This window comes from Protopterus annectens, chromosome 12.part0 (assembly GCF_019279795.1).
Source record: "Protopterus annectens isolate FY-2018-M chromosome 12.part0, PAN1.0, whole genome shotgun sequence".
Classification (NCBI taxonomy): Eukaryota; Metazoa; Chordata; order Ceratodontiformes; family Protopteridae; genus Protopterus; species Protopterus annectens.
Genome location: NC_056746.1, coordinates 1,168,015,311 through 1,168,034,182, shown reverse-complemented (window position 1 = coordinate 1,168,034,182; position 18,872 = coordinate 1,168,015,311). Strand labels below are relative to the sequence as shown.

At 39.7% G+C, this 18,872-nt stretch overlaps 1 protein-coding gene across 1 annotated transcript in view; it reads right to left on the bottom strand.

Annotated features, from left to right (window-relative positions):
- Nucleotides 1-18,872, bottom strand: part of KIAA1755 (KIAA1755 ortholog) — a 986,731-nt gene that overhangs the window by 472,628 nt on the left and 495,231 nt on the right. The window contains exon 7 of the mRNA XM_044090195.1: nt 13,846-13,932. Coding sequence (XP_043946130.1) covers nt 13,846-13,932 — 87 coding nt within the window. The remainder of the gene's footprint in view (nt 1-13,845; nt 13,933-18,872) is intronic.

The window sequence follows — 18,872 nt, the reverse complement described above, 5'->3', positions numbered from 1 at the left end:
GCAAAGACGCAGGCATTAGCATCCCATTATTCTCAAGTAGTGGCATCCTCACCAAATCAACAGACTGTTAGTTTAGGGCTGAATGTAACATTTGCTGCCAAAAAGTTACTACTGGACACCTTAATCTCCATATTTTAAGCCCAGTAGCTCAGTGGTACTGTACTGAGACAAGGGTATAATATTTCCACGCGTTTGTCATTTTGCAATATGCATTTATGTTTTTAGCAGTGACCAGTCCTGGACAGCTAAGCAATTAAAATGTCTTGTCCTTCCATGCCAGTGAAGCTGTGGTGGTGCTTCAAGAAAATGAGCTCTGGAAATGATGTTGATTGCTGAGTTTGGGCCAGGGGAAGGGGACAAATTCAGTGTCTTATCTTTACCAGTAGCCACAGAAAATAGTGACCAGTCCTTGCACAATACTGTCAGCTAGATGGCTGCAAATGGTAAACGCACAAGACACAGAAGAAATTCAGTCAGTGCTGTCTCCAAATGTACATATAGGCCTGTTGCGCCCATGACTTTACATCTACTAAAAAGCAATTATGAAGTGAGTAGAAAGACAAATTGATTTTGATTTAGCAGTAAATGAATGTAGATGAAACTATTGAAACACAAATGCTCAGATTACATTTATTAAGCTCTAACAACACATACAATGAAAATAGGCACTATCATAATTACAATAAGGCATTTCAGGGCACTTTCTAAAGGTACAGGCTCTTCCCAGGTGGTGGAAAACTTCTGCTTTGTAACATGTTCTGGCGCACATGAACCAGACCATTATTCTAGAATTTTCCAACATGGTCAGACAGTGCAGAATACCGAGTTAAAGACTATGAGTTTGTATTAAGCTTCATCCTATAAACCTTAAAGCAAAAAAGACATTGACCTGAGCGAAATGACATCAACATACAGTTTTAATAAAATAAGCACTTTCATTCATTATCACAACAGAACTTCATCAGATACTCAACACACTTCTAACCCAATATTTAAAGATATGTGTCCATCTGATCACATTTCACAAAAAAAAATCATCTCTCATGCAATGCCCCTCTTTTACATTTGATTAATAAAAAATAATAAATCACACCATGTTTAAAATAACAAAACAACAAATACAAAAACCTTTACAATACATTAAAAACTTTGAGGACTTGTTCAAAGCCTTCTGCTGCAAAATTACATTTTTAAATAAGGCTGATTCCTAGGAAATGTCCATGGTTTGTCAGCCCTTAAAGCTAAAGCTCTACTTATAGATACATTGTTATAATAACAGATAATCGAACTATATTGACCAAAAGTTGCCAGTACTTATATTCCAGGTAAGAAGATCAAATCCCACCCATATTAGGTGTCACCTTCTCCAAACTATAAAACACAAATGTTTTATAATTCTTACATAGCAAAACATGTTTAAATAAAGCAGTTCTAGAGTCCCATTTTTAACTGCATGCAAATGTTGATAAATACAATTCCTAAGCTTATGTTCAGTTCTCCCCACATAAAACGTGGAGCAAGATGCATAGGTGGCTACATAAATCACCCCTTTAGTATTACAATCATGTCTACTGTGACACCCCACCACTGGCCCAGTAATCAAGGAGCTTCAGCCTCACCACTGGGAACAGTGGGGGATGTACACTGGGAGGATGACAAGTCACACACGCAGTATTTCCAGATACAGCTCTCTGCATCAAGTGCAATTTCCCTTAAGAGCACACAGAGACCACAGTCAGTCCAGGGCTGGTCTCTCACTCTTCTTCACATCCCCAGTAAGACTCCCCACTGGCACAGCTATAGAGTTGAGATATCAGTTGAGTGACCAAGCTAAGTCCTCCAGCACCCTCTCTGTCGAATTAAGTGTTTTGTGTTTCTGCACAAGTAGCTGACACACACACACACACACACACACACACACACACACACACACACACACACACACACACAAACACACATACTCTTTGAGGTTTGATTAACACACACACACACACACACACACACACACACACACACACGCACACACACACACACACACACACACACACACACACCTGGAAAAGGTTGACACAGGTTTACTAGCTATGACCCCTTCTGTCCAGACTATAAGGTAGTTACTATTGCCACAAGTCACTCCTTATCAGCTGCTTTAAGGCCCTTAACAAAATGTGTCCAATCTTACTGTGTAATATTAATACTTACACAAATGATAGTTTGACCAAGAGCAAGGCTATTAGGAGTGGCCCACACAGTGTCACCAAATAAATATGCAAGTACTCTGAAAACTTAAATATCTCTGCAAAGATCAGCCACAATGAAAGGTTTAACTATATTTAATAATAAATAATACAAGAACAAGACAATACTAAATATTATATTCACAGTGACATCAGAGTTTAAAACCATAGGAAATATTTAAAACAACATTGCAAGACAGTCTCAAATAAATAAAGAAAAATATTTAAACTAAGCTTTACTATATTCCTGACTGAATCTAAGAGAATCATGCTATAATCTAGGAACTTACTAACAGAGCAAGGCAGATGTGGTAAATGGATCTTCTAGTTGTTGTCAGGTCCAAGACAGAATGCAGAATGCCCTGTCTCACTAACAGACTTCTCAAATTGATATCTCAAATATTACTCCTGGAATAACTTGCAGAATGACATAATGTCTTGTCATCTGACTGTTAGTTCCCAGGCGAAACAACCATTGATGAAGCTGGCAGTATTTAGAATGTACCTGTAAACATATAGTACAGACAAGGGCTTCTCCTCAGATCTCTGGCAGATACTGGAAGTCATAAAACAATTACATTCCTTCATGCTTTCAAGACTAGTGATTACTTCACCCTAAAAACAATACAGAAAGTTTCCTAGTACAGACATTGTGTCTCTTGCTGTATTGAAAACTGAAATATACCATCTTTTATGGCCTAGCCATAAAGTAATTTAATTTCAATTATTTTTCTGAAGTCAACCTTCTGTATTCCAGTTTTCACTGTTAAAATATATCTATATATTTAAACAGTTACAATAGTGCATGCACATTTCTGTTCTCTTCCAGTAGAGCACACTGTGGCTACATTTTAAACAGCACTCTGCAAATACCCTTTTCAACACGTGTCTGTACAAGCAGTTTGATATACAAATGACATACAGTTTTAATACATTTGTAACACAAGCATCCCATACAAATCACCTCAATATTCACCAATGACATACAATCATTTACAAAATTCCAGTTAGCTGGGCTGGCAGTATCACTTTTGTCACATCTACCATTGGTAGTTATAACCCTTCAGTAACTTCCTAGTGTGATATTAACACTGCCATTAATGTATCTACACTGGGCACATGCCCCACATTTCTTCATTCCCTTTTCTTGATCACGCTTCCATAATCCACTCTTTTTACTGCTTTCAAAATAAGATTTCAAATTCTTACTTTTCCTGTATATTATACTAGGGGTAGTCCATAACTTTGATGTTAGATTAAAAGCTTGAAAATGCCCTTCCATTTTTTTAAATAATGTTTCTTATATGCAAACTATCATTATTATACAATAACACCATAGCCACGCACCTGTCATTTTCAATTTTATTGTTGCTAAGAGTAAAATTGGGAAATTGTAAGATCAGCTAATAGTGTTTATATCTATTACTCAATACATACTCAGCCATACTATCAATCATAGAAATTGGATATTTTCTGTCTAGAAAGATACTCTTAATGGAGTTCATTTCCCTCTCAAAAATAATATTGTCTGATACTAAATGGGACAACCTCATTATCTGCCCTTTAATCAAAATCTTTTTTTTTTTTGCCAGTGTGGGTGTTGGCTGCTATAATAAAGGTAACAGTTGGAATATGTTGCTTTCCTAAAAATCTTAGATTCAAACCTATCACCACCCTTATTCTTATAAAATTGACATCCAAAGAGTTGCAACTTTCATCATCCACCTTATATGCAAAAGACAAAAAAGAGGTGGTCTTTTTAATATAATTAATACATCTAACAACATTTTCCTTATCTTCTTTCATACAATCAAGATGCCATCAAAAAAAAAGAAAATATTTATATATAAATTCATATTATCTGGAGGTAAAAATAAAGTTTACCTCCCACCACCATAAAATGATGTCAACAAATGCTGATGCAGACTCAGCCCCCATCGCTACTCCTGTACATATGGTACTCACCCTCAAAATAAACAAAGTTGTTTTGCAAAACCATTTCTATGAATGCTGAAATAATATTAATTTCATTATTAGACAGAGTAATACCAGTTGTTAAAACCTCCACATACCACTCAGTTCCTAGGTTATGGGGAATAACTAGTATTTTTTTACATTAATACTTAAAAATACAACTTCATTGTCAAATTTACATTCCCCTAAACTTCTCAGCAAATGGCAGGAGCCAATTAAGACAAGGTGGATGGTTGGCATAATAGTTAAGGTGTTTACCTTACAGACACAAGGTGCAGGGTTTGATTCTCATATGGGGTAAATGGCTAGGCTTAAAGTGGCCCAAAAAGGCAGTTAGCCTAGTACTAGAGTATGAACTAGTATGAACTGATCATCACAATCTGTCTCAAGGAGGGATCCAGTATAGATTTGTGCACCTTTGGGATGCCAAATATAGATGGAATCAGGGAATTCTTTACCTTTAGAAAATGTATCAATTTAGGGGTAAAGCCAGGGTCCATAAATATATCCTCTAAAATGAAATCCATCCGCCTATAGGAAATGTTCACTTTGTTTCTAGAGACAGGCATAAGTCATCTTGCAGTATTCTGTCTGGAATGATTTGAGCAATTTATACACATCTTGCACTATTACCATTACAAGGTCTGCTAGGTGACACTGTATCACATTGTTTCAAAGGGACAAGGTGACCTTCTGGCCACCAACAGAATAGAATCATAAAGAAATACAACAATGACCGAAGTGTGCATTGCAGACCTAAACCACATGACCGAAAAGAGATCATCATACTGGGAAGAATCTGTACACAGTAAGGTAAATTTGTAAAGTTGTGGCAGCAAATAAATTGTATTGAAACATTTCAGTGTTCAAGTCCTAGCTTCTGCTTTTAGCATGCCTACACAGACATCAATAAGAAACAACTTGAGATATGAGCACATCTGCAAAAAGGGGTGTGTTAAGGCTACTGAGTTCAACCAATAATACAGCTAGCCCTTGTATTCTTTTCCCAGCCCTGCTTTTATTGCTCCATCCTCATTTACCTGTTCATTTCTCTTTTGATCACTTCTGCTGTAGAAAGGCATTCTGCCGGTGAAGCCCTTACACCATAAAATAATGATTCCTCAGTATGTTCAAGAACAACTCCTAATGTAATCATGACCTGCTCTATCTCAAGCATCCTTGCTCAAAACTATAATCTACTCAGCTTTGTCTATCATACTCATACCCCTGTTGACTCTCATTTCCTCCAAGCTAGCTACAATAAGGATTTTTACCCCACTGTCAAGACACAGACTCACCCTGACTGTATATTATTGTTGTGTTCATAACCTTTCACTAACCCTTTACGTTTTGTAACATTAAAATTGCCAGAACCATCCACACTATTCATAGTGAGGTCCCATCAGTCCCATGTACAGATGTAGAATCTCCTCAGCATCTGGACATACATATAAACTTAAACATTTATTTATATTGATAGGCAGTTCAGTGACAAAATATCTGAATCTTATTTCAGAGGCCTGGGTTCAGTGCTGACATGAATCATACTATTTCACTGTCAAGCAATATTTCATTTAACAAGGAGTTATTTGCCAAACGTCTGTGTATTTTTTTTCTCAAGAAGAGAAAAAACAGAGATTTAAAAGAAATAGCCAAAACTGAAAAGTGCATGGTAGTTGAAGAAAAGCCTGAAGGATATTAAAAATGTCAATGCCTCCTCCTCACATTGAAAAAAAAAAACATAATAATACAGAACTGCGGGCTTGGTCTCTTTGGGGTTTACAGATTCTAAGTAAATTTGGTGTGGCCTGCAGATAAAATTGTAAACAACTACAGAATTATGTCACTACATTATTTGGCTTTTGTTACCTACAAAAAAAAAAAAAAAAACTTTAATCCAGAAATATGCTTGCTGAAAAAAAAAAAACTATGCTAAATTAAAAATTGCATAGAGGGGTGACAGACAACAGACTGACACTAACTTTTCTTGGCAGAGACATTTAAAAAGTCTCAAAACATAACAAAGAGCAGAATTTAGGACTGAAAATAATCTTCTTTTAAACAGAATGACTGACATACAAAATAAGTAGTAAGCATTATCCATACAATACATTTTGCTGAACACATGAGGCACTGTTCAGAAGTCACAACACATCATAACATTCAAAATAATAAATAGTTAATGCAATTAAACAAATAAGAGCTTATGCCATTAAATACAATATCTGTCAGTTCAAATAAACAACAGGGAGAAACCTGCTAAATCAATTACTTTTAAATGACCTTGTGTTAAGTCTCTGTGTTGTCAATGAAACAAATAACCGTCAGGAAGATATTTACTTTCTTTTCTTCTGCTCTACTGGAACTGCTTTTCCTAATAATTGCATATGTTATATATATATATATATATATATATATATATATATATATATATTGGATTCACTTTATAACCTCGAAATGCTGAAATATCGAATTTCAGTATCTCGAGATTATAAAACCGAATCCACAAAACACCGACAAACAAAAACCGCGAAACCACATAACCGAAAACACCGCACACACTACACTAAACATACAACAAAACACCCACATCACAACATAAACAAAAAAACAACACACATACACAACTCACACACACATAAGCAGGGGGGCAAGCCACCCTGCACCCCCCACCCCCCCCTACTTATATATACTAACTCCGAGATCGCACAAACACAACACAAAGCTCACTCACACACGCACATTCTCCAATCCCTCACACACACTCTAACTCCTACTCAAAACCCTTACAAAACACTCACTTACCTGACATAACACCTACATCCAAACACGGCACCGCGCACCAACAAAACCCAAACCTGGACATTACATAGCGCAACTTCATAACCGCGAATTCGACATATTTTCGACATACGTCAAATTCGCGATTGTGAACATTCGCTATTTTGAACATTCGACTTTATAGCTTCAAGATACTGAAATTCGACATTTCAGTATTTCGATGTTATAAAGTGAACCCATATATTATATATACATATACATATATACATACACAGAATGATCATTTGCTCTATGTTAATTCAATGGAGGATTTATTTGCAGAAAATGAAGAGAAAATGGCTTAAGCAGTCTGATCTACTTCACAAATGTCCTTTTTGTAGGTATACAATTTTGTCAAAAAGAGTATCAAAAAATAAGCTCCATGTGAAGATTTGGGACTGCCCTGCTTAATCTGCCTTCAACACAAACTACACCAGAAAAAGCAGAAAGTGAATGAATGAGTCAATGAGTGAGCAAGTGAGGGCTTGGATAAGTGAGTGAGTGAGTGAGTGAGTGAGTGAGTGAGTGAGTGAGTGAGTGAGTGAGTGAGTGAGCGAGCGAGCGAGTGAGTGAGTGAGTGAGTGAGTGAGTGAGTGAGTGAGTGAGTGAGTGAATAAGCTAGTGAGTGATTGAGTGAATGAGTAACTGAATGAGTGAGTAAACGAGTGAGAGAGTGTGCGAGCAAGTGAGTGAATGAGTGAGAGACTGTTAGTGAGTGAGCCTTTCTCTCTGATGATTTTTGGCTTTATCTTTGATTCTAAAGATAAGAGGTTGACACATGTTGGAAACATCTGGGAATCCATTGGGACTGTCTGGAATTTGTGGATGGGAATAGGAAATTTAATCTGCCTCACTAAATCCACTACCACCACGAGACACACCAGCAATGCATTAGAAAAGTGAATGATTGTTAGGGGAATGAGGAAGCAAGTGAGTGAGTATGGAGTGGAATGAGTGAGTGACAACTATGATGCAAAGCAGTTATTGAGATAAACCCAGCATTAACAACATATGACTTTCTGGAACTTTCTGCCACCAAACAAATTATAGCACTCTGGATCAACAGGTCTCACACCAAACAACCAGATTTCAAAATGGTAACACATTAACCAGTAGAGATTTGAAAAAGTACAGTTTTGTACCTACCATAAATGTAGATGTTCGAAGATCCACATTGCTGCAGTCATAACCTGTGGGTAGTCCGCTGTCCTCGGTCGGCCCGAATACCAAAGTGTTAGGCTGGCGTCGGTCATGGTCGCTCAGATCTGACGTCAGTACGCCGTGGTACTAAAGCGCATGACCGACGCCATATCCTCAGTCTTTCTTGCCCCAGATGTCAGAAGGCCTTAAAAAGAAAGGCCATAGCCAAAAATAGAAAAATACCCAATCACCAAAATAGCAACAATAGGTACACCACAAACCACACAGTCACCCCAAACTACAGAGGGGAAGGAGGGAGGGAAAATTGGACTGCAGCAATGTGGATCTTCGAACATCTACATTTATGGTAGGTACAAAACTGTACTATGTTCTTCATCTCACATTGCTGCAGTCATAACCTGTGGGTAGAATCCCAAAGCAAAGGTAAAGGGAGGTTGGTAAAATCAGATAGCATTAGGAGCTGCTAACATGCCCTGTAAAACTGCAGTGGCAAACCCAGCCCTAGATTTGGAATAAAGAGGTAGATGGTAATGTTTAGAAAAAGTGTGCACTCAACTCCAAGTAGCTGCCTCCAAAATATCCTTAGTAGCTACTCCCCTTAAAAAAGCAGTAGAAGTGGCAGTCGCTCTAGTGGAATGAGGTCTGATTCCAGCCGGAACCTCCTTACCATGATGAGAATAACAAAAAGCAATACAATGGCCAATCCACTTAGAAATAGTCTGTTTTGAAACAGGTTTCCTTTGTGAACCCAAGGCAAAAGAAATGAATAACTGTTGAGACTGCCTGAACCCTTTAGTTCTGCTCAAATAATAACGTAACTGCCTGTGAATATCCAAAGAGTGCAAAATTTTTTCCCCTTTATTTTGGGGATGAGCATAAAAAGTAGGCAAATGAATAGATTGGTTTAAGGCCACATTTGAAACAACTTTAGGCATAAAAGTAGGGTTAGTACGCAGGGATACCCTATCCTTATGAAATATCAGGAAGGGTTCAACTGCCATTAGAGCCTGTAATTCAGATACCCTTCTAGCAGACGTAATGGCCAACAAAAAAGCAGTCTTCCAAGACAAAAACTTCAACTCAGATGTAGCTGCAGGTTCAAAAGGAGGTAAAGTGAGTTTTTCCAACACAAAATTGAGATCCCAGGAAGGAGTAGGAGCTCTACATGGGGGTCTTATGTTCTTTGCCCCTCTAAGAAATTGCTTAAACAAAGGATGAGAGAATAATGGAGGGTCACAGTCATAGTGAGCAGAAATGGCTGCAGCATGAACTTTTACAGAGGAGAAAGACAAACCCTTGTCTAATAATTCTGTAAGATACTGAAGTGAAACACTCAAATTAGGCACTGAAACATCAAAGCTCTTTGCTTTGCTCCAAAGAAAAAATCTCCTCCATTTATCAGCATAAACTTTCCTTGTACTAGGCCGTCTGGCCTCCAAAATGACATTCAAAACTTGCTGAGGAAGCTGCAACTCCCCAGGGTCTAGAACAGAATATGCCAGGCTGTCAGAGGCAGGGACTGTATCCTGACATTGAGGAAATGATTGCCTGCCTGGGACAAAAGGTGTGGAATTGATGGCAAAGGCCAAGGAGGCTCCCGTACTAAACTCCTCAGCAGAGGGTACCAGTGCTGTCGTGGCCAATCTGGAGCTATTAGAATCATGCAGGGCTTGTCCTGTCTGACCTTCAAGAGCACCTTGGGAAGGAGAGGCAGAGGAGGAAAGGCATAGACGTGAAGGTTGTTCCAACTGAATGATAGAGCATCCACTTTCCAAGCTTTTGGGTGAAACATCTTTGTGCAAAACTTTGGCAGTTGGAAATTTAGTGGAGAAGTGAACAGATCTATGTCTGGAGTCCCCCAAGCCACTGTCAACTGTTGAAATACATGAGGATCCAATTTCCACTCGTGGGGATCCACCATCTGTCTGCTCAAAACATCTGCTAAGGAGTTCTGTGCTCCTGGCAGAAACCTTGCCTGAAGAGTGAGGTGCAAACTGAGAGCAGTCTCCCACAAAATCATAGCTTGTCTGCAAAGAGGGTACGAATGGGTTCCCCTTTGCTTGTTGATGTACCACATGACTGTTGTGTTGTCTGTTTGAATCAACACTTGTCCTGGGTGAAGTAGATCCTGAAAGCCATCAATGCAAATTGGACTGCTAACATCTCCTTCATGTTGATATGCAAATGTTGAAGTCTGGCAGGCCACGTGTCTTGAACCCATTTTCCATTGAAGTGTGCTCCCCAAGCCATGTCTGAGGCATCTGTCGTTAAGATCTGACTCGCCTCTGGTTGGGTCACAGAGAGTCCCTTGTTTAGGTGACATTCCTGAGCCCACCACAAAAATTCCCTTTGAATGCAAGGTATTATCTGAATGACAGTGTCCAAATCGTGGCAGTGTTGAGTCCATACGCTTTTGAGATACCATTGTAGCTTCCTCATATGCAGTTTGGCATTGGGAAGCACCAGAATACAAGATGCCATGAACCCCAAGGCTTGAAGGACTGTCCTTGCAGTCAGCCTGGACCGTAGAGACAATTGTTGGAAGTAAAGGGTAAGATTTCTTTGTTTGTCCGGGGTCAAAAACGTCATCTGAGAGGCTGTATTCAGTCTCACACCCAGAAAGCACATGTCCTGAGAGGGTACTAGACTGGACTTTGTTTCATTCACAGAATACCCTAGGCACCTTAACACTGCCATAACATACTGTAGATGGTGAAGTAACTTGACTTTGTCTTGAGCAAGAATCAGGCAATCGTCCAAATAAGGATAAATTTGTATTCCCCTTAACCTTAAGAAGGCTATCACCGGAGCCAGGACCTTTGTGAACACCCTGGGTGCAGTAGATAAGCCAAAGGGCAATACAGAGAACTGATACTGTAAAGTCCCAGCCCGAAAACGCAGGAACCTCCTGCAGCTGGGCCTGATAGGAATGTGAAGATAAGCCTCTTTGAGATCCAGAGTTACCATCCAGTGATCTTTGCCTAGCAGAGGCAGAAGTTGTTGCAAAGTTAACATCTTGAATTTTGGAATGTCCAGGTATGTGTTGAGAATAGACAAATCCAGAATTGGCCTCCAAATGTTTCCTTTCTTTGGTACAAGAAACAGGCGAGAATAAAATCCTAGGCCCACTTCTGACGGAGGGACCTCCTGGATAGCCCCCATTTTTAGAAGTAAAGAAATCTGCTTGTGAGCCTCCACCTTTTGCTGAGGAGGAACGTCTGGCATGCCTTTGAAAGGAGGCAAGGTGTGAAAATAAAACTTGTAGCCTCGATCTATAATGTCCAACACCCATTTGTCCTGGGTGACTAAAAGCCAATTTTTCCTGAAAAGTGCCAACTTTCCTCCCAGAGGAGCTGCCAGACAGGAGGGATCTGGCAGCTGAAGATACAGGTCATTGGGTCTGTTTACGAAAAGGCTGACCCCTGCCCTCACCTGAAGATTGTGCAGGGGAACTCCACGTCCTCGGTCTGAAAGAACCCTGAGCATGAGCTCTGCCCCTACAACGTCTAAATCTGCCCCTAGACTGTAAATCAGAAGAAGGATAAGCCCATCCCTTAGCCGGCCAATTTCTGCTAAATTTAGGGGGCTGCACCTGTAAAAATTCCTTAACTGTCTGCATGGACTTAGCTTTGTCTTCCATTTTCTTCAAAACTGACTCCACAGGAGAACCAAACAGAACTTCAGATTGAAGGGGAGCATCCAAAATTCGAGCTTTAACATGCTCTGACAAATTCTGATCCTTAAGCCAGGCGTGCCTACGAATAACTAATCCAGTGGCAGCCACCCTGGAGGAAGCCTGAAGAGCATCAAAACCACACTGCAAAGAATGCTTACCCACCTGATCAGAGGCATGAACTAAATCTTGCAATTCTTTACACTCAATACCCTCTGCCAAAGCATCTACCTTAGATTTTAACTGACTTAACAGAAAATTTTGGTACTTCAGCATATGAAACTGGCAATTCAAAGCCCTCATCGCTAGAGTGGAAGAGGTATACACTTTTTTACCCCACCTATCCAAAGCTCTAGAATCTTTATCCAGAGGAACTGGATTCTTTACAGTAGAAGCCCTGACACCCTTAGGTCCCTGGCTAATAGTCTCCGGGTCAGCTCTTGGCTCTTATACAAATATTTATGCAGCTCTGGCACTCTGTAATACCTGTCTGGTTTAACAGGAGCAGGAGGTAAAGAATCAGGGTTTAGGGAAGCTTCAGAGAAAACATCCTGTACAACATCCAAAACAGGGGGAATAGCCAAAGGCCTATGCTGTGGTAAAAATAAAAATTCCCTAAGCCTCTTTCGAGAATCTGAGAAATCCTGACCTTCCCACTTAAAATGCTCCCTCATGGAATGCAGGGTTTCAGAAAAAGAAAAATCCTCTGGAGGGGAAGCAGAAGGACACGAATCCTCTGCATCTGAATCAGAATAAGGAGGAAAATCCTGAATGTCCTCAGCCGAAGACTCAGAGTAATCTGAGGAATGCACCAATCCTTCCACCTCTGGCTCCACCCTAGGCCTCTTATCCGGGGGGGGCATAGAACCCCTGATTAAAGTAATCAAATCCTCTGCCATCTTTAGCATATGCTTTTTAGGTACAGAACTAGGGCTGACACCAGTGGAAGATAAACCAGGCCTGACCTTGGAAGGTGCTTTAGAGACAGAAGTATAAGGCCTAACCACCTTCTGCAAAGAAGGGACTACAGAGACCTGAGAGGCCCCCTCAGCCTGACCCGACTCCTGAGAGGCCACATCCTGCAAGATTAAAGGCTCCCCCTGAGATTCAGTTGAAACCTCGGCTGGATCCACAGATTCCACCGGAGTTTCCAAAGAACCGGCGTCCGTAACGGACGACTCATCCTGCTTGGACTTTAACGTTTTTTCTTTATGCTTCTTAGCGGTAGCGGGCGTCGGAGGATCCGACGGCATATTGTAATTACACCGCTTACCGAAGACAAGTCTAGCACAATCTAACCTACGTTTAATGGTGCGCTTATTAAATCTAGCACAAAAGCGACACCCGACTACGTCGTGCTCAGGCCCCAAGCAAGGAATACAGAGAGAGTGGTAATCCCTATGAGGTATCTGCTTCCCACAAGAAATACAATTATTTACTTTTTCTGACATCCGGATTTAACTGAGGCAAGAAAAGACAAAAATATTCCCCAACGGGGTACTTAGCCCAACTTGGCCTTCGGTCTGAAACTCAGAATACGAAAATTTTAGGACGCCGAATGGCACTTGCAAACGCTGCTTCTGCTTCAGACCATGCGTCAAGAAAGACTGAGGATATGGCGTCGATCATGCGCTTTAGTACCACGGCGTACTGACGTCAGATCTGAGTGACCATGACCGACGCCAGCCTAACACTTTGGTATTCGGGCCGACCGAGGACAGCGGACTACCCACAGGTTATGACTGCAGCAATGTGAGATGAAGAACATCTGTAACACAGCCAGTAGAAGAACATGAGACAAAATAATTTTTTCTTAGGGTTGTTGTTTAAATGGCAATATCAATTAAAGCACAGTCAGTATTATGCTAATGAAAAAATAATTATGAATCTACTGATTAGAAGTTCTCCATTATACAATTGGACATTATGCATATGACACATCATGTCCTCATGACTTATTATTTACTTCATAAGCCCTACCTGAATACCAGGCAACTTTTCTTGTTTGAAGGACATCTCCTTGTCTATTACAATTAACACAATTCGAATAGGATGCAGTGATGATTCCTGTAAAGAAAGCAATACCGATATGTAAATAATATTCAACATTTTAAACCATAAGGCAAGTGATAAAAAATAGACGGAAATGAATACTAAAACTGGAAGATAAGGAAACAATAAAAAGACTAAAGCATATATGGACACATACAACATACTTACATATCCTGAGAAATGCATATATCACTGCATTTGTAGAGATCCATCTTTTAAAACTTATTTACGAACTAACAAAAAAAACAGGTAGAATGAGGGAACACTTGGAATATGGGAGGGGAAAAGGATCAGGAGGCACAGACAGACAATCAGTTTTACATCATAACATTACACGGGCACCCACTGCATGTATCCATAAAAGGCCCAAGTCTGAGCCTTGTTCCTGCTTTAGGTAAGGCGCCTTCTCTGAATTTAGTGCTAGCTCCAAATGGTAACATTTCTGTAACAGAATTACTACTGCAGCACTCCAGGAGGATGTGTGCATTTACAGGCTCTCTTGATGCACATTTGGTGCATGCAAGGATCCCCTAGAATATTTTCAGGCTCTCTTGACGCACATTTTATGCATGTAAGGATCCCCTAGAATAATCAGAGATGTGAAATAGTAACTGGTGCTGCAGCAGGAGAACAAACACCTTAGAAGCGTTACTGAGCACTACTCAAAGAATAAAAAGGTTTGCACAGTCTTTTTCCATCTCCCCCACAGATATGCAATGTTGGGGCAAGGAAACAGATACACAGCCAGTCACTAACTGTGTCTTACAAGCATTAGCATCAGTTCTGTATGTAAACCAAGTACTTGGGGATTAAGTCAGAGTAATGAATCATGCTTCACTTAGGAAGTGGTAGGCTCAGAACAGAAGAAAAGAGTCTGGTAACAAAACATTTCTCTCCATAGAAATCTACTCCTTTTCCTCATAATACCAGTCTGTCTTAATGTCACAGGAAGCAGAGATGAGACATCACTTAAGGAGGCATATATACTTGAAACTAAGCACTAGAGTCACCCAAAGACAAGATATGATTCTGGAGAATCACCAGGGTGGGGAACAACATCCTGCTCAAACTGGAAATCAGTGACAGACATCTTTTCCAGGTTTTGTAGGTAACATACACAACACCATGAAAGGTTAACCAATCTACCTGCTGCACTCAAAACAGGATCTGGCATCAAAAAAGATAATCACTTTACATTCTCTGATAATCTCTAGGCCACATTGCATAGACGTTTTAGCAGACTTCTGTAATCTTCAAAAATTAACCAGTCCACGGTACTGCAGATGGACTGCAAAATTCAGGGAAAAAGCTCCACAGAAATCATTTCTCAAATATGAAACTGAGAAGACATAGGGAGTTTCAGTTACGAGGGAGATGTCCATCATTGTACAGTATTACTGACTTATGACAATAGCACAAATGGACATGTCAAAAGTATTAACTTACAGCATTCAATGACTGGGACAAGGGGGAATGGGAACACTTAGAGAGCAAGAGAGACACCAAGGCAAACCACATTCACAGCTAAGTCTTTATAAGGAGGAAATTCATGGCAGTATGGACAGTAAGTACATGGATTTAGGTATGTGGAGACAGTGCCACAGGTCAAGTGAGGGTACAGTGGGGAGGAAAGAACACAATTAAATTAAGCAAAAGCTATTGCAGTGACCTAAATGTACATTTTCTTATTAATCCATGTGTTTAGACATAAATCAGAGATTAAACAGTAGATCCCAGAACTGGCCATCTGCAGAGGATAATGCTTAAAGATAATGTTTAAAGCGGGGAAATAAAGTTTTATTTTACATGAAGAAGTGTTGGCATGCACAAAGATGCATTCCAACACTCTTTTAAGTAAAAATAAAACTTCACCTCGTCACTTTTTTAGCAAATTAATATTTAAATAACCTTCCAAATATGGAAGTGTATACCAGCATGCCATATTTGTAGCATTAATCATAATATGACAGGAGGAGGTGTGCATGTCACAGTTGGGCCAGTATAATTAAGAGTGGATTAGCATAAGCAAATGCTTGTGAAACAATTATTTAATTGCCAACCTGTTAAATTAACAGTTTGGCAAAAAAAAAAAAAAACTGAGTTTTCTATTTTTTGTGTGTATGAGGTGTTGTTTGTGTACACCTCAGATGTCTGATTGCTATAAAAACAAAAAAAAAGAATAATTGTGGGCACAGTAATGTCAAGTTTGTGTCAAGTATTAGTAAAGTATTCTTATTTCATCCCAAAACACACTAGTGCTACAAAGCCACACTGCTTATACTTAGCAAATGACTAGAGGGCAGGTCACTTTCATCCACAGACAGCCCCCCTCCCCCACAAACTCCAACCAGCAGTTATAGCCACTATGCTCTTAACACCTCATCTAAGTATAATAAAAAAAACTGTCAACCTCTTAGTGTAAGAATCAGGGAGAAAGACATTAAATGAGTCCCAAAGGCCCAAAATCAGGGACAGATTTTAAATATTTTTTATTTCTTTTTATTTTGAATTTTTAATCAGGAAAGAGCACTGTTCCCATTGGATCTATTTCAGTCTCAGCCTAGGGTTAAACACAACAGATACATGACATTATACTGAAAGTGAAGTACAAAGTGCAATATATATATATATATATATATATATATATATATATATATATATATATATATATATATATATATGCATTTATATACAAGGCGAATATCAGAGTTTACTCGAAGGTATAAAGATGACAGATATATGACATTATACAGACTGACTGATAAAATACAATACTTATATGCATTACATGCTGAGTAGATTTCTGAACTGACATGTGGAAGGAATCATAATGAACAGTAAAGTCAGAGTAAACTATGTAAAGGGAAGTAGGGTAGGAATTAATTAGATTTTATGGCCAGAGAAAGTAGTTGCATTTTCCTAGAGTCTTGTAATGTACATTTACTTTTGATCAAAAAATCAGAATATTGCTTAGAAAGTTAATAGAACAACAGCTTTTATATTAGCATGCATATTCTGAAGGGTATGAAGTCTGAAACTCAAATGCCTGTCATTATTTAGTGACTACAATCCTCAAATTGCATAAGGAAAAGACAAAAAATATGACATAAAATCAGGTCATTTTGCAAAATCAGGGACATTTTACATTTTGTTTCGCACAGTTAGCTATAAAGTAAAGAGTTTCAACTTATTTCACATAAATGTGCAACAGTCTTGTTAAAACTGAGAAAATAGTTGCTTTCATGTACATATAACACCTTTGCTTCTAGCCAAGTGTTACAGCCACTTTGTTGACTTTGTGAAGCCTAAACATTTGCAGTAATGGAACCAATGGTAATATAGGGATGGGGGTGGGGTGGGGGGAAGCACTGGGCACCAAGGAATAATTTAAGTGCCATGATGACACCAACAATAGTATGGGAGATGCACTAGAGAGCAGGGAATATTATTTAAAATGCCATACCAACACCAATATTACTGTGGGGACTGGGAGGGTGGGGGTATGTTCTAGACACCAGAGATTAAAATTTAAAACACAGTACCACCTCAAACAGATGCCCTACGCAGACCATCTCAGAAAACTCCAGCTTTACTCCGTTGCATATGGCCTACTCAGAGGCAATCTCTGCCTAACATACAAAGCTACGTCAAACCCAGAGCTGTTGGACATGCTCCACTTAAAGAAATCCCAATTCCTCTGAACTACACACTCTAGGGACCTAAACCTTGTCACCACAATAAACAGAACATGCTGGAGGGATAGATTCCTGACCCAGAGACTTCCCATACTCTGGAACAAACTACCTATCTATATCAAACAAAGCTCCTCATTAGCACTTTTCAAGAAAAATTGTGATGATTGGATGGGAAATAGTAAATTCACCCTGGGGATCACCTCTGAGGCTCTGTTCGACAGGGGCACAGGAAAATAATTTTCTTGGGTGGCGAAAGCCAGGGTACCTTTTTGACTAGGCTTATATGGGCCCTAGGCCCAATAGCCTAGTACCTACCTATGAACCTATGAACCTATGATTGGGAGGGTGGGGGCATGTTCTAGACACCAGAGATTAAAATTTAAAACACTGTACCAGCACCGATATTATTGTGGGGATTGGGAGGGTGGGGGATGTTCTAGACAGAGATTAAAATTTAAAACACAGTACCAGCACTGATATTACTGTGGGATTGGGAGGGTGGGGACATGTTCTAGACACCAGAGATTAAAATTTAAAACACTGTACCAGCATCAATATTACTATGGGGATTGGGAGGGTAAGGGGATGTACTAGACACCAGAGATTAAAATTTAAAACACCATACCAGCATCAATATTACTATGGGGATTGGAAGGATAGGGGGATGTAGTAGGCACCACAGATTACAATTTAAAACACCATACTAGCATCAATATTACTATGGGGATTGGGAAGGTAGGGGGATGTACAAGACACCAGAGATTAAAATTTAAAACACCATACCAGCACCAATGTTACTGTGGGGATTGGGAGGGTGGGGGTGTAGTAGCAAGGAATACTATTTAAAGTGTTACACAGGCACCGGTGTTTCTTATGGAAATCGGGGTGGAGGATGCACTGGACCTCAGGGAATACGTCTTAAAGTGCCCTAAGGCATAGGCATCATAACAGGGATCAGGGGGTGTGGGAGAACCACTGTATACCAGGGATGAATTATTAAAGTGCCCTAATGGCACAGACTTTATAAAGGAAATAAGAGGGTGGGGTAATACAGGAGACACCAGGGATGATTCTGTAAAGTGCTGTATTAGCACCAATGGGAATACAGGGGTAGTATGTTGAGTGGATAAACTAAATCACCGGGTCTTAATAAACACAGTATGTGCCACAATGGCACTCAAAGGAACATGGGGGTGGGGGTGAGGGGAACCACAGGAAAGTGGCTAGGGTAGGGACAGATACAAAGATCATGGTGTGTGT